The sequence below is a fragment of the Mangifera indica genome, chromosome 1 (assembly GCF_011075055.1).
Source record: "Mangifera indica cultivar Alphonso chromosome 1, CATAS_Mindica_2.1, whole genome shotgun sequence".
NCBI lineage: Eukaryota > Viridiplantae > Streptophyta > Magnoliopsida > Sapindales > Anacardiaceae > Mangifera > Mangifera indica.
Genome location: NC_058137.1, coordinates 7,691,390 through 7,707,066, shown reverse-complemented (window position 1 = coordinate 7,707,066; position 15,677 = coordinate 7,691,390). Strand labels below are relative to the sequence as shown.

Sequence of the window (15,677 nt, the reverse complement as noted above, 5' to 3'; positions counted from 1 at the left end):
AATCGGCTAAATTCCAAGGCATGCATACAAATTAATTCATTCAAAGTGAGATTAATGGACTGTTTAGCTGACTAAAAACAGGGAGGGATACACTAGCTGCCATAAAAATCAAACTTTATCCAGCAAGGAACAGCAACATAGACAGAACGAAGTAAAGAAAAAAAAATGAGGCATAACAGAATAAGCATATCGCACAAGAGGACAGAAAAAAAAAACTGACAGAAAAATAAAACAAGTAGACAAAATAAACTAATAGTAGAACAGAAAGATGACACATAAGAACAGAGCAGAAAAAAAATAAATATGAGACTGAAAGACAGAAAACTGAAAGACAGAGCAGTAAACAACAGAAAATAAAACACAAATACACCCTCCCCCACACTTAAACCAAACATTGTCCTCAATGTTTAAACAAATAGAATAATAATTAAAACATAAATTTAAAAGAAAAGGACGAGGAAACTTCTCTGATTTTGTGGAGAAGGAGGAACAGTTCGAATTATGGAGATGGTGGAAATGGCGGCGTGAATCCTTGCGAATTGAAAAAGGCTAGCAGATTGCGCTCCATACGGTCTAATTTTTGTTCACATCTCTGCAGTTGGGTCCCTATGCTATCGAATGAATGAGCATATGAAGATGATGGAAGATCTACTTGTGGTTGGGTATGGCAGGGAGCTGCTTCTGCTTGCGATCTGTGCTGCTATGTGGCCTGGAATGAGGCGGTGCTGCTGGTCTAGGTGGCAGGAAGCTGAAACTACCATCTGCTTGTTGTCTTACAATCCCCATCCTGTCTAAACAAGTTATATCCAATGGTTCTACCTCACAAGCAGTATGCATGTTATGATTAGAAATATCTAATAAACCCAAGTTAACAGCTAATTGAGTAATATATGAACCAAGGATTAAAGGGTTTATTCTTTTTCTGGACCACTGACTGGAATTGGGTGAGTAACCAAAAGCCTAAATTAACCTGAATGTTATGCTCCAGACACCATAAAAAATAAAACTCAACTTTGGAAATGGTACCTGCACTATCCCTCCTTCCAGAAAAATTAAAAGCTAAGAATCGTTGTAAATATTTGAACACGGGGCTTTTTAAATACGAACTCTTAGAAGCACTAGGATTATAAGGAGCAACATCAACTGACCATTCATGCCATAATTCAGTAGGATTAAAATCAGGATTGTAATCACATTGGGATCGTATGTAGCGTTCACTCTTTTCATCCTCTTTTTTCAAAAACCCCAAAGCAATGTTAAATTCAGAAATTGAACATGAACATTCTTTCCCCATTAGCCTAAACTCAACTATCCCCTTGGTAAACAAATCAAATTCCTCAGCAACATTAAACTGAAATGTTGTATAAAATTCACGGGTGAGCTCAATAAACGCAGGGCAGTCCGCATATACATAATTTTGCTAATTCAATCTATTCACGAGCTCATCAATTTCATTACGAATTCCTAATTGATCAAGAGTGTGAGTGTGAATATACTTACATGGGTAGATTTTTCACTCACACATAGACCCATACCGTTGTTGGTCTTGTGCATCTATGAATGTATTGAAACCGCCTAATTTGAGTTGTAGGCTACTGGAGATTTCCAATTGCTTCCCTTTTTGAGTGCGCGAACGTGGACCCGAGCGGACGGAAGCCGTGGTGGTTGGTTGTGGCTGAGGTGACGGTGAAGGGAATGATGGTGGAGGAGTTACATTCGTCGGAGACGGTGTGGACTGTGGTGCGCTATTGCTCGGTGAATCATCAGAATCGGACAACAGCTCTGGTGTGGATGGTCTCCGATGGCCGAATTTTGCTGCTCGATGAAGCTGTGAACGGGTTCGGACCATGGTGTTTCAGAATAGAGGAAAGGGCTGCTAGGTTTTTATTTTAGGTGGAGAGAATTTGTGAAGCGTAGGTTTGGCGAATATGGTCTCTGGAAGCAAATAAACCCAGCCTTATAATCACACTAAATCATATGACCCCCTTGAATTTTAGAAAATAGCAAAGCAGAAGCTGGACTTTTGACAGAAGCACATGACCCAATTCCAGAACATCAAAATGCAGATTTCTCCCCCATGAACATTTACAGACAGCTCACTAGAACCTGGCAGGAGGAAGAACATGATTGAACAGTAACATAAAAATAAATTAAAATAAACCTAAGCAAAAATCATAAAATAATTGCTAATTAAATATCTAAAAATCCTAAAACTGAAATTGAAAACTAAAATTGGAACACATAAACCAGAATTAAAGCAAATGTCTAGAAAATTAAAATTTAAGCATTAATTAAAATAAGATTGAAAGCTTGGATTGCCTCCCAAGTAGCGCCTTTGTTTACAGTCATCGGCTCGACGTAATGCCTTCATCTATTTATCCGGGATCTTTCAGCTCCAGCTCTGGTGCCTGCAAAATAGAAGGTAACAATTTTTCATTAGGCACTAGCAATTCAATATAAGATAAATTATCTGTATTTTTCAGCTCTCTGCACTCATTCATCGCTGCCACTATATTCTGCACATCTGAAATTAATTTAGGTTCATCTCTTTCTTTCAAAATATTGTCCTGGTTAGCTGCTTCCAACTCATCTTCAGCATCAAAAATTTCCTGCGCTAGAGAATCAATTAAATCAATTGAATACACAGGAAAATCCACATCAGGATATTTCATAACATCATAAATATTAAATTGGACAGCTTCTCCATCAAATTCCATGGTCAGTGTGCCTTTATGAACATCAATTTTCGTTTTAGCAGTTTTCAGAAAAGGTCTTCCCAATAAAATAGGTGCAGATTGGTCATTACTTTCCATGTCAAGAACATAAAAATCAACTGGAAAAATTAATTTATCATTAACCTGAACAAGAACATCTTCAATTAATCCTTTCGGATATGTGTTCAATCTATCGGCCAACTGAATAACTACACCAGTTTGTTCTAAAGGACCCAGATTAAGAGCAGAATAAATGGAATATGACATTACATTAATAGATGCTCCTAAATCTAACATGACTTTTTCAATTTTTATTCCCCCTATGGTGCAAGGGATGCAAAACATACCTGGATCTTTGCATTTTTCAGGAAGATTTTTGCGAATTATGGCTGAAACATTTTCTCCTACCTTTATTTTTTCATACCTTTTGAGTTTTTGCTTTCTTTTCAATGTACACAGCTCTTTCAAAAATTTAGCATAGCGAGGCACTTGTTTTATTGCATCAAACAGTGGAATATTGACTTCACAGTCTCGAAAGGTCTCATATAAATCCGTATTGCTTTCGTACTTCAGTTTTAAAACTTTAGGAAAAGGAGGAACAGGTTTGTATTCTCTGAGAGAAGGATATTTACTTGTCGCTACCTTTTCGGAAGAATTATTTTCTGCTGCCAATTTTTCTCTGTTTTTTGCTGGTTGTGTTGGTGCAAGTTGTGCTTTAATTGGCATCTCCAACTCCTTTTCACTCCTCAACATTATGACACTAACATTCTCCTTTGGGTTCATCACAATTTGTGACGGCAGTTTGCTTGAATTTTGTGCTTCCAGCCTACTGATTGCAGTAGCCATCTGACTCATTTGATTTTCTAGATTTTGAATGCTGATTCTGGTTTCCTGTTGAAATTTCACAGTGTTAGTAGCCAAAGTTTTAACAATATCTTCAAGAGATGTACCTGAATCAGAATTTTGAGTTGGTTGCTGCTGTCTAGAAATATAGGGTTACTGATATGGCTAAAAATTATTCGAAGGCTGATTCGTATTTGCATTCCCATAACGAAAATTAGGATGATCTCTCCAACCGGAGTTGTAGGTATTTGAATAAGGATTATAATTATGATTTCGCTGCTGCTGTCCTAAAAATCCGCCCACTGCATTAGCATGTTCAGAGCAGTCCTCCTGAAGTGTTGGGTACACATCAGTTGGATGTCCTCCTACCGAACAAATTCTGTAAACTTTCGCTACCTCTGTTTTTCCTACAGCCATTTGACGTACGAGAGTAGTTAGATCATCAAGTCGTTTTTCAAGAGAAGATACATTTACCTCATTGACACGCCGAGACGAATGGTCTAATCTATTTCTAAATTGTTGTGAATTCGACGCCATATTTGCAATTAAATTTCGGGCTGCTTCAGGTGTTTTGTCAGCCAATGCTCCACCACTTGTTGCATCAATCATATTTCTCTCATTCGATAGAAGTCCTTCGTAGAAATATTGAATAAGCAGCTGGTCCTAATTTAGTGATATGGACAGCTTGCACAAAGTTTTTTAAAGCGCTCCCAATATTCGTATAAAGATTCTCCAGTATGCTGCCGAATGCCACAGATTTCTTTCCTTATACTGGCTGTTCTTGATGCTGGAAAAAATTTCTGCAGAAATAATCTTTTCATCTCATGCCAAGTAGTGATACTTCCAGCAGGTAGATAATACAACCAATCTTGCGTATCATCTTTCAAAGAAAACGGAAAAGCCCTCATCTTGATTTGTTCTTCGGTTACTCCATTCGGTTTCATTCCGGTGCACACCACATGAAATTCTTTTAAATGTTTATGAGGATCTTCACCTACAGAACCACGAAAAATAGGTAAAAGATGAATTAGTCCAGATTTTAATTCGAAAGTAGTATTAACATCTAAATTCGGAAAAGTAATGCAGTGTGGTTGTTGATTTAAATTTGGAGCAGCAAGCTCTCTTAAAGTCTGATTTTCAGTCATGTTTTCCTTTGTTTCGTGAACTGATTTGTGTGCTTGCAGTCTCCTTTTCGCTTCTTTTCTTAGCCCTTTTACAGTCTTTTCAATTTCTGGATCAAACTGTAAACTGGCTTGTTTCAAAGATCGCGTAACGAACATACAAATTAAAAACTCCCCGACAACGGCGCCAAAATTTGGTACGTGCTGTCGTTGACACCCAAATTAAATCCTAAATTCCTGCAACAAAAATGTAGTAAAGAAAAGTAGGGATCGTTCCCTCGAAGAGCCTTGATTAGTATGTCGTCACAAATAATCGAAACAAAGAAATAAAGGGGGGTTTTGAACTGAATGCAAATTATAATGGAAAACAATAAATAAAAATTTAGAAAAATAATCTAAAAGGAATAAATCGATTTAACAAACCTTGGTCTTCGGTCACATCCACCATTGGAACTACGATCGATCATCGAAACAAAATATCAAATTAATTATTCAAATATTCGTTGTAGTACTAAATTAACCTGTCCTTCCTTACGATTAGTTAACCAAAAACATGTATTTCAATTAACCCTTATTGATTAATAATTCGGATACGATCTCGAATTTAATTAAACAATAGCATTACGAATTAGAAAGACCAACAAAGCAAGACAACACAAACGTACGACGTTGCATTTAATCTAGTTGATTATTTCCCTAGGATTATCGCTTCTGACGCAGCAAACGATAAACTTAGTTGCCACTTCGATTAGATGGATTGAACAATTACGGATTCAGCACCTAAACTAGCTGTAGATTATATTAATTGATAAACTAATCGCGCGCCTTAGAAATCAACCAACATAATCATAAACAAATAATTCATAAAGATAATCAATACTCGAATAAATAAAAAGATGCATTAAAGAACAAAAATAAATCTCACAATCATTGTAGTTCCATGGTTTCAGATCCTTTCAACCAAGATAAATTATTCAGCCACTGTAGACCATGTTTTTCTCTCTAATTCTCTAAGTACAATGGTTGATAATTCTTAAATAAAAATAAGAGCATATATATATTATCTTCCTACTAAAAATCTGGAAATTGAAAGTGAATCCTAATCTCCTAATCCAATCAAGCAAAGTGATCCATATCTTCCTAAAAAGAAAGGAAAAGATATGTATTTTTAATATAAATCCTTCTTCCAAAAATATCATTCCTTATTTAGCTCAATTAATCCTCTTTTCCAGCTGGTGATTATCCTTTTCCTAGGAAGCAAATCTTAATATTTTCTGGACTCTTGCAGCTGATCTGGGCGTTCAGATCTGTTTTCAGGATTCTGCTCTCATCTTTCACGTGCCCACGCCTAGTTTGCATTACGAAATTTCCAGTTTAATATATCTGCTCTAGTTTTTCCTCTTTTTGGCCCTATTTATTCCAAAATTGCTCAAAGCTTCCTAAAAGCAAAAAGATAAGTAATTCTATTAGATTGCATCAAATTTCCACACAACACAAGGAAATTATAAATCAAAATAGTAACAATTAATGACCTTATCACATCACAATCTTCTTAAACTCATCAATATCTTTTGTATTACTTCCAATATTCAAGAGATCATCAACATATAGAAATTGTCACGATTCCACCTATTTTCTTACTTCCATACAAGGTTGTATCATAAAGACTCCTCTTGAATCCTTTTGTTTCACACAACGAACCTATTTTACTATACCAAGTTCTTGAATCCTTGTGTTTCACAACACAAATCTTTCATTTCCTTCCCACACAAATCCTTCAGGTTGAGCTACATAAATTTTCTTTTCAAGCTAACCATTTATGTGATACCCCTAGGCGAATCCCACATCGACAAAGCACGAGAGAGATGCTAAGTCTGTATCCCACATTGGTTAGTGGTGGGAGAATTTGATTGGTTAAAGGCCTGTGAGCTCCTTAACTGTTAAGACGCGTTTTGGGTTGCAAAGCCCAGAAGCAAACCCATGATGGACTGTGTGTCCAAAGTGGACAATATCTTAACAGTGGGCCGGGTTATTGGACCTGGGGTATTACAAATGGTATCAGAGCAACTCCGCGTGTCCTCTTGAACGATGGTGGGGCAAACCTCAGTGAGGACGCTGAGTCCCGTAAGGGGGGGTGTATGTGATACCCTTAGGCGAATCCCACATCGACAAAGCACGAGAGAGATGTTGGGTCTGTGTGTGCTCTGCTATGGATCTCACATTGGTTAGTGGTGAGAGAATTGGATTGGTTAAATAACCTGTGAGCTCCTTAAATTGTTAAGACGCGTTTTGGGTTGCAAAGCCCATTAGCAAACCCATGATGGACTGTGTGTCCAAAGTGGACAATATCTTGACAGTGGGCCGGGCTATTGGACCTGAGGTGTTACAAATGGTATCAGAGCAATGTCGCGTGTCCTCTTGAACGATGGTGGGGTAAACCTCAGCAAGGACGCTGAGTCCCGTAAGGGGGGATGTATGTGATACCCCTAGGCGAATCCCACATCGATAAAGCACGAGAGAGATGCTAGGTCTGTATCCCACATTGGTTAGTGGTGGGAGAATTTGATTGGTTAAATAGTCTGTGAGCTCCTTAACTGTTAAGACGCGTTTTGGGTTGCAAAGCCCAGAAGCAAACCCATGATGGACTGTGTGTCCAAAGTGGACAATATCTTAACAGTGGGCCGGGTTATTGGACTTGGGGTGTTACAAATGGTATCAGAGCAACTCCGCGTATCCTCTTGAACGATGGTGGGGCAAACCTCAACGAGGACGCTAAGTCCCGTAAGGGGGGGTGTATGTGATACCCTTAGGCGAATCCCACATCGACAAAGCACGGGAGAGATGCTGGGTCTGTGTGTGCTCTCCTATGGATCTCACATTGGTTAGTGGTGGGAGAATTGGATTGGTTAAATAGCCTGTGAGCTCCTTAAACTGTTAAGACGCGTTTTGGGTTGCAAAGCCCAAAAGCAAACCCATGATAGACTATGTGTCCAAAGTGGACAATATCTTGACAGTGGGTCAGGTTATTGGACCTGAAGTGTTACAATTTAGAAATATATACTTTGCATCTACATTTAAAATTTCCCATTTCCTTTGAGTAACAAGTGTAATGACAAGTCTTACCACATCTAATTAGCCACAAGGGCGAAGGTGCAAGTATAGTCAACTCCTAGAATTTAAGAATAGCATTTCATAACCAATCTGACTCTTAACTTCTTAATTGAATCATCTAGATTCATCTTAACCTTTTAAACCCATTTGAATCAATTAACTTTCTTTCCCGTAGGTGCATCTACAAGCTCACAAGTTTTATTCTTCTTAATCATTGAAATTTCCTTTTTCATTGCAGTTTGCCAACGTTTATGCTCACTTGCTTATGCAAAGGATGTTGGTTCAATTATGACACTATTGTACCTTTGATAAATCTCATGAAGAGGTCTTGTACCTTTTAGTAGTATCTCATCTTCATCATCTCTTAATGCATCTCATGCATCATCTACTTCTTGATAAACTACAACTTCATCAATTTCATCTCTCCCATATTCATGTGGCTTCTTTATCAAACACAACATCCCAATCGACTAAAGTTTTCTTCAGTCTTGGATTATAGAGTTGAACACATCTACCTTTGGTAATAGGTTTATTCAAAGCTTTGTTGAATCATTTAGAAAGACGGAGACAGGGAGAGAGAAAAATTTGAAAAATAACCTTTAGCTTGAACAAAAACACGTTTTATCAGCCTTGTTATCAAGTTTGCTCCTCCTTACATCAAGTGTATGCATATATCCAATACAACCAAACTAAAAAACCCCTTAATGGCTAAGAATGAACCTAAGGGGGAGAAGGGGCGGGTGAATAGGTTTTTTAAAAAAATTAATGCACAAATGTGAATTTTATAACAACAATTAATATAAGCACAAAATAAAGAGATAAGGGTTTAAAAATGTTTTGTATTTAGAGTGGTTCCGAGCTTTCTCTTGCAAGTCTTCTACAACTATGTCTTCAAGCAAATCGACTTAAAGTTCCACTACCTTTTTAACCATTTAGACTTGTTTATCCGAGATTGTGTCTACTACAACAGTTGAATTAGAATTTCACCCATAAGAGTTTGAATACAATAGTTTGTGTATAAAATTGCCTCACAAAGGCTGATAATACAAGTTTAGTACAAATGGTCTCTCAAGTATTTGAATTTAGCTTAGAAAGAGAGGAGAGCATTTGAGCTTTGAGAAAGTTTTGAGCTTAAAAATGTAGCAATGTAATGTCTAACCCTTTTTCACTTCAAATGAGCTCAATTTATTGACTTAAATGGCTTGAAAATGCAATAGATCCATTGGGTTTGAAAATTTATTTGTTGACTTTCAAAAATGACATTTTTCTCTTGAAATTATGATGAAACGATCAGTACCATTAGTTGAAACGGTTGGTACCTACATTTTTCGCTCAAAGTTAATCTTGATTAGAGCTCCTAACAATTGAATTTAAATTCTCATGCCACTAATGAACGTTTGGTACGATTGATATGCACAATCATTCTTCTCTTTGTAACACTAAGTCTTAAAAATTTCAGAGTCGTGAATGAGGGTGCAAACAAGTTGATGAACGAGTTCTTTAATGACTAATTTTTGCACTATGCACAATTGGTACACTTTTCTTGACTGTAAGTTCCATTGACATTTACTTTGACCATGAATGAGATTCATGAACACACATCATCCTCACTACTTTTCACAAAATTAAAAGCATAGTCAATATGAGGCTTACGAATAGTCGATACTATATGGTTGACTTTCTCCCTCGTTGACCACACTTCAATGATTGAACACTGATGGGTGTTGAGATGCCTTCTAAGTGCATGACTTATAATTGGTCAAGAACGTTTACTACTTTGCTTGGAACGATCATGCATGACCAAATTGAACTTGCCCCAAATTTCATAAGCATGAGCTAGCATAGAACGACTTGCAACAAGACTTGATGAGCATGTCATTTTTCTTCATGAAACAAACGTGCGTCTTGATGTATAGGTCGTTCACAGAGTTTAATTCTACATTTTTCACACTTTTTCCATTTCGTAATGTTTTACACATTCTTTAGACATGTTAGCCACTTTAACTTATGTTTTTATCATCATCAAAATATTTAGAGATTCAATACAAACACTCTTACATAACTGAGCATTGGTTTTGCTCCACTACAAGCTTCACATAAAGTCATATTCATAATCTTTGTTGGTAATTTGTTTAGCAAATATACAATAGTGTTTATTGTTTCAGCTAAAAAATCATTTGGTAGTTTCAATCTACTAAAAGGAAGACATCTTGTCATTTTCGTTGTTATTCAATTCTTCCATTCAACAACTCCATTTTTGCAAAGAAAAATAGATCATAGTGTATTAATGCTAAAATCCAAAATCTACACAAAAAATAAATAAATAAATAAATAAAATTTGGAAAAGGAGTACTCCTTGCCATTGTCAATTCTCAAAATTTTCAGATAAAGGCCACATTGAGTTTCACCCATTGTTTTAAACTTCTTAAACAATCCAAACACCTATGATTTAAATTTTAGAAATTAGATCCATGTTATCCCTGTGGCATCATCAATGAAAAGTAAGAAATAGTTACTTACATTTAGTGAATGTGTTTACATAAGTCCACAAATATCTAAGTGAACCAACTGCAATAATTCTTTTGCTCTCTAATTTATAGAATTAGGAAAAGGTTGCCTATGTTGTTCCCTAATTGGTGGCTCTCACAAACACAATCACTTGCTTCAATGGTGGGTAGTAGACAATGTTTTTAAAATCAGACCGATAGTCGAACTGATTATCTTACTGGTTCATGGTTTAACCAATTCAACTGAACAACCAATTGTTCAATCTATTACCAAATTATTATATATTTTTAAATAGTATCGAACATTTACCACTTATTTGAAACATAAAACATATAAACCATAATTTCAAATATGTTAATTAAACAGCTAACACTTCATTACAAAGATAAAGAAAAAAATCAATTACAAATCTTACCATTAATTTAATTAAGATCCTATAAATTGTAATTCTTTTTAGTTTTAATAAGACAAAAATTATGTAGTATTATGTAACTATGGTTTTGTTGGTTTTAAATAGCTTTTTCTAGTTTAACAGGGTTACCAAATTTGACCTAATTTTAAATAAATCAATATTTATATATACACTAGATCAGATTATAAAATGGGACCAGATTATAGATTGGTTCATTATTTAACTGGTCAAACCGGCTAGCTGGTTCGGTTTTAAAAACACTGGTAGTAAGGGTTATTCAAATCAAACCAAGTTTGAGTTTAGGCTAGCTCAAATTCGACTCGGCTTATAGGATTCTGGCTCAAGCCTTGAGTTCGAGATTGATATGATTAGCCAAGCTCGAGCTTGGCTTAGTTAAGCTCGATACTATAGCTTAAATATATGTTTTTCTAATAAATTTCTAACTTATTAATTATTAAAGTAAAAAAAAAAAGTTTTCTACTAAAAAATACATAAAGGAAGTTGCAGTAGGTTAGTTGAGTTATTAGAATCAATTTCATATATGTAGAATAATTAAAAACTTAAATTTGGTTGAAACTTGATATTTGAGTTTTTATTTATAGTGGTTAAACAAAGTTGTTGAAATGTACCTTCCCAATAAAATTTTTTGAAAGTTTGTCTTGACATGATTATTTCAGTGTGATGACAATGACTTTCTATTTTCAATCATTTTCATGTTATGTTGCGATATCACTTATATCATACTATGACATTAACTCAGTAGGATTTTTTTAATCTAAACCAACTTTATTGTGTCGAGACATTACTTTTCTTACATTGTGGCACAAGTCTTCCTATAAAGTTTTACACTTCTAACAAAGGTTCAATTTTCAACACTATGGTTAACTAGTGGTATCTATAAAGTATGTGTCAAGATAGGCAACTTTTTGGCTTTGCAACCTAATTTAGGTCAAGACAACACACAAAGTGGTTCTAATTAGGGTGGATATGAATGGAGTTAAACTTGAACACTCTTGGTTCAAGTTTGACTTGAATTAAAAATTATTTAACTTGAGTTAGATTTGAGTTCATTGAGTCAAAATTAAAGGTAACTTAAGTTTGACTCAATTCGACTTAAATTTGATTCGAGTTTATAGTTTGAATTTATGACTTAGATTTGCAGGATAGATTCATGGCTTGAGTTCGCGACTTATTGACAAAATGATTTTATTTTACCCAATAATTGATAAAACGATATTGTTTTAATAATTTTTTGGCATAACCAGAATGGAGTCGCAAGCAAAGTTCGAATTGAATCAAACCATCTTTTGGCTCATGAGTTAGATTGAGTCAAACTTCTTCTAACTCAAGTTTAACTCGATTTTAAAAAATGAGTTAACTGTTTTAGCTTACAATGGGTTAATATTCAAGTCAAGCCAGCTCGGTTCAATTTCAGCCCTAGCTTTGATACAATCTATAACATTTTAGTTTAACAGCTCAACTCACAGTCAAAATATTATATATCTACTTTTAGACACATAATCCATCAAAAATTTGCTTAGGAATTCATAGACATTTTAATCAGTCTTCACTTGTATGAGATGTCTATGCCCAACATTTCCTATATATTTTGTCAATCTTAGATCTTTTTAGAGTACTACATGTAGCCAATCTTATGGCCACGAATGATTAAAGAAACAATTTGCTGTCATAGATTGTTGTCGAAAAATGCTACGAGGGAATCAGAAAGTTGGACATGCATTCGGTTTTGATTTGACAGGGCAATCACTTGAATGTCTTTATTATATATAGAGATTGATTGACTCTTCGCCATTCAAACATCTCTTGCATTTTGCAGAGAGATTAAACTCAATTGCTAAAGTAAAAGATGGCAGGCTCTTCTGCATTTTCTGATGTTCATCCTCCTGTTAGGTCCGTTAGTTTGCCATCTAGAATTCACCCCACTTCTGTCAAGTTAGAATCAACATTAGACCACGTTAAAGCTTCGCAAATTCCTTCAACATCACCACGAGCTGATACAATAAAAAATGGCCTTGTTGGTCTTGCAGAGTTGTACAATTGCATTACAGAATTCATTCACTCCCCACAAACACAACAGGCTCTTCTTCGCCACAAGAATGGAAAATTGGTTGAAGAAACTTTGGACAGATCAGTCATATTGCTGGACACTCGTGGCACAGCTAGAGACATATTGTTGACAATGAAGCAATATGTACAAACTCTTCAATCGGCTCTACGCAGAAGGGGCGGAGACTCAAGCATCGAAAGCCATATTGCAGCTTACATTAGCTTTAAAAAGAAGGGGAAAAAGGACATTGCAAAGTACCTTGGAGCATTGAAGAAATTGGAAAGCAAAGGTTCCATTTCTTCCTCACTTTTAGAAGCAGAACATCATTTATCATTTATAATCAAAGTTTTAAATGAAACATGTGCCATGAGCATCGCCATTTTTCGAGCTCTTTTGCTATTCTTGTCGACGCCAACATTGAAGACAAAGCTTGGAGGGTGGCATTTGATCTCAAAGTATGTGTCCATGAGACTATTATCTTCTGAGCAGAAAGAGCAGAAGATAATTAATGAAGTAGAGAGTGTGGATGTTGCACTTTACTCTCTACAACGGACGAGCACTGCAAAGAAAAACGAAGTACACATAGCTCAAAGATTGTTAGAGAATCTTCATGTTAGTGTTGAAGGGCTTGAAGGAGGATTAGATTCCCTGTTCAGATGTCTAGTCCAAAATAGAGTCTCTTTTCTTAACATACTTACCAGCTAGAACTGTATAATGATCAAATTGTATTGTAAAAGGGATCAAACTGGCATGGCATCAACTTTTTACAGGATTGCTATCGTTCCAAATCTATATATGCTTCTAATATAGGTATATTTGAATGTAAAATTTGCTGCACAATTGCCTCTTTACAGCTTAATTCTTTTTCTAAGCTTCAATTATATCTTTAATTGTATATTTGAGTGTTGTAACAAGTGATTCATCAAATAAAGCGTCAAGTTCCAACTGACAAGTAATTCTTGATAAAAAGATGGATGAGACATTTAGAACAATTCAATCTAGGCAAAGCCGGACCTAAACCGAACTAGTTCGGGTTCAAAAGTTGGTATAGTTTGAATTTATATAGAGTTGAGAGGGTTACAGGCCAGATAGATAGCTCGATTTAGTTCAAATTTGACTTGTGATTTGATTCGAATCATTTCAAATAATTGTTAAAACGATGTTAATTTACCTATTATTAGGAAAAATGATATCATTTTATTAAAAAACAGTAAACTCAAGTCACAAATCCGAACCATAAATTTAAATTACAAATCCAAGTCAAGCTTTGAACTTGAGAACTAAGCTGAGTCAAACTCAAATTACCTTAAATTTGACTCAATAAACCTAGCCAAATTCAAACTGTCTTATTTATCATTCGAATCAAACTTAATCTGGGGATATTTGGACACAGCTCTGTTCCTATCCACTATCAGGAAAGTTTTTGTTCCAAGGCTTTTTTAACTTATGCTCTGCGGGGATTGTAATAATGAGCATGTGCTTCCAATATTTGTTTTTCCCAGATAATTTGTCATCTCAAAATTCATCCAGTTAGCCACGCATACTCTGCAAAATTTTCTGAAACTCCCTTGACATCAAGTTCCAAGATAAATAAATGTCCACCTCAATGCTTCGTTGTCTTGCATGGACACCTACAACTTTTCTGGCTCCTGTCACAGAACTTCTTGTGATTCACAATAACAGACTAAAGAATAGTTTATGTGGCCACATCAGGACCTTTTGTAAGCCTAGATTCATGCCTACGATTTATTTTTAAAGTTACACCAACCAATAATCTTGATTCTAGAGCCAGCCTAATATTATTTTTAGACTCAAATGTTACCTCTTTGTGATTCTTTACAGACAGGAATCACAAACTATATACAATATTAATCACGTTCTGCTCATTATGAATTCAATTCTTTGAAATTTAATTTTCTCACTCCTCTCTGATACTTTTTATACTTGTTAATTAGAATTTTATACCCACTGACAACACGTAAAATTAGAGTGATCTCACATAAGATGATGAAAATAAGTAGGATTGATAATTTAATTGATTGTGTAATGGTGTTTAAATAACAAACAAAATGAAAAACATTCTTAAATGGTTTAGTTTGTTGCTCCGGATCCTATATTCAATAGTATGTTAGTGAGTTCTCTACCTTGAATATGGTAGAATAACTATAAATGTTACAAATAAACTCTCAAAATAGTTTTCTAGAAGTGTTTTCGGATTGATCCTCTCTACCTTTGTACAATCTTTCTTTCATAGGAATAAGAGGTAAGGTTTAGTAAAGAAATTATATAGAAACTATACCCTAGACCCTATTACATTTAATCTAGTTATCTAGAAGGTAGTTGTTGATCAAGTTATACCAATGAAATGAGAGATAATGATATCATGATTATCGCATGCTTGTCAAAGACAAGGATAGAAGATGATTAAGTATATCACAAAATTGTCAAGTTTTTTTCCTCCCTACTGTTTTTGGGTGAAAGAGCTTTTATTTGCACTTTAGGTTGGCATGAACGTAGATGATATGGTTGGTTGTTGGGTGTTGTTTGCATAGGTAGACATTATATAATGGCTAGTTGCCTTTTTGATGTCATTCTGTAAGTTTGAGCACAAAAGAGTTTGACCGTATAACAACTGCCCCGCAATTTCTGGAGTGTGAGCATGACTTAAACAACTTTGGACCTTTTGAATAGATAAGTGACCTATGAACATTTGGGGTCTTTTGCTTTTGTAACATGTTGTGACTATGACGTCTACACTTTGCTTTTATTGTATGGCATAACATCGTATACCTTTCATGGTGAAATAGCTTGCCATGAATCATTGTAATGGGCAAGTAAGGCATGTTTCCTTCTTGATTACTTAACCTGTTAAAAGTGAGACATGCCAACAAGGAGAGCGC

At 35.3% G+C, this 15,677-nt stretch overlaps 1 protein-coding gene and 1 non-coding gene across 2 annotated transcripts; both read left to right on the top strand.

The window, feature by feature from the left end:
- Positions 1-4,223: 4,223 nt before the first annotated feature.
- LOC123196098 lies at positions 4,224-4,330 on the top strand. Its single transcript, XR_006497604.1, has one exon. It is a non-coding gene; the product is annotated as a small nucleolar RNA R71 (small nucleolar RNA).
- An 8,246-nt stretch (positions 4,331-12,576) lies between these two features.
- Positions 12,577-13,482, top strand: LOC123228447. The gene has a single exon (XM_044653887.1). It carries the CDS (start codon positions 12,577-12,579, stop codon positions 13,480-13,482), a length of 906 nt encoding a protein of 301 aa, XP_044509822.1.
- The last annotated feature ends 2,195 nt before the right edge of the window (positions 13,483-15,677 follow it).

Excerpts from the sequence above, each read along its gene's own strand:
- LOC123228447 (XM_044653887.1), top strand. The coding sequence starts at position 12,577 with ATGGCAGGCTCTTCTGCATTTTCTGATGTTCATCCTCCTGTTAGGTCC.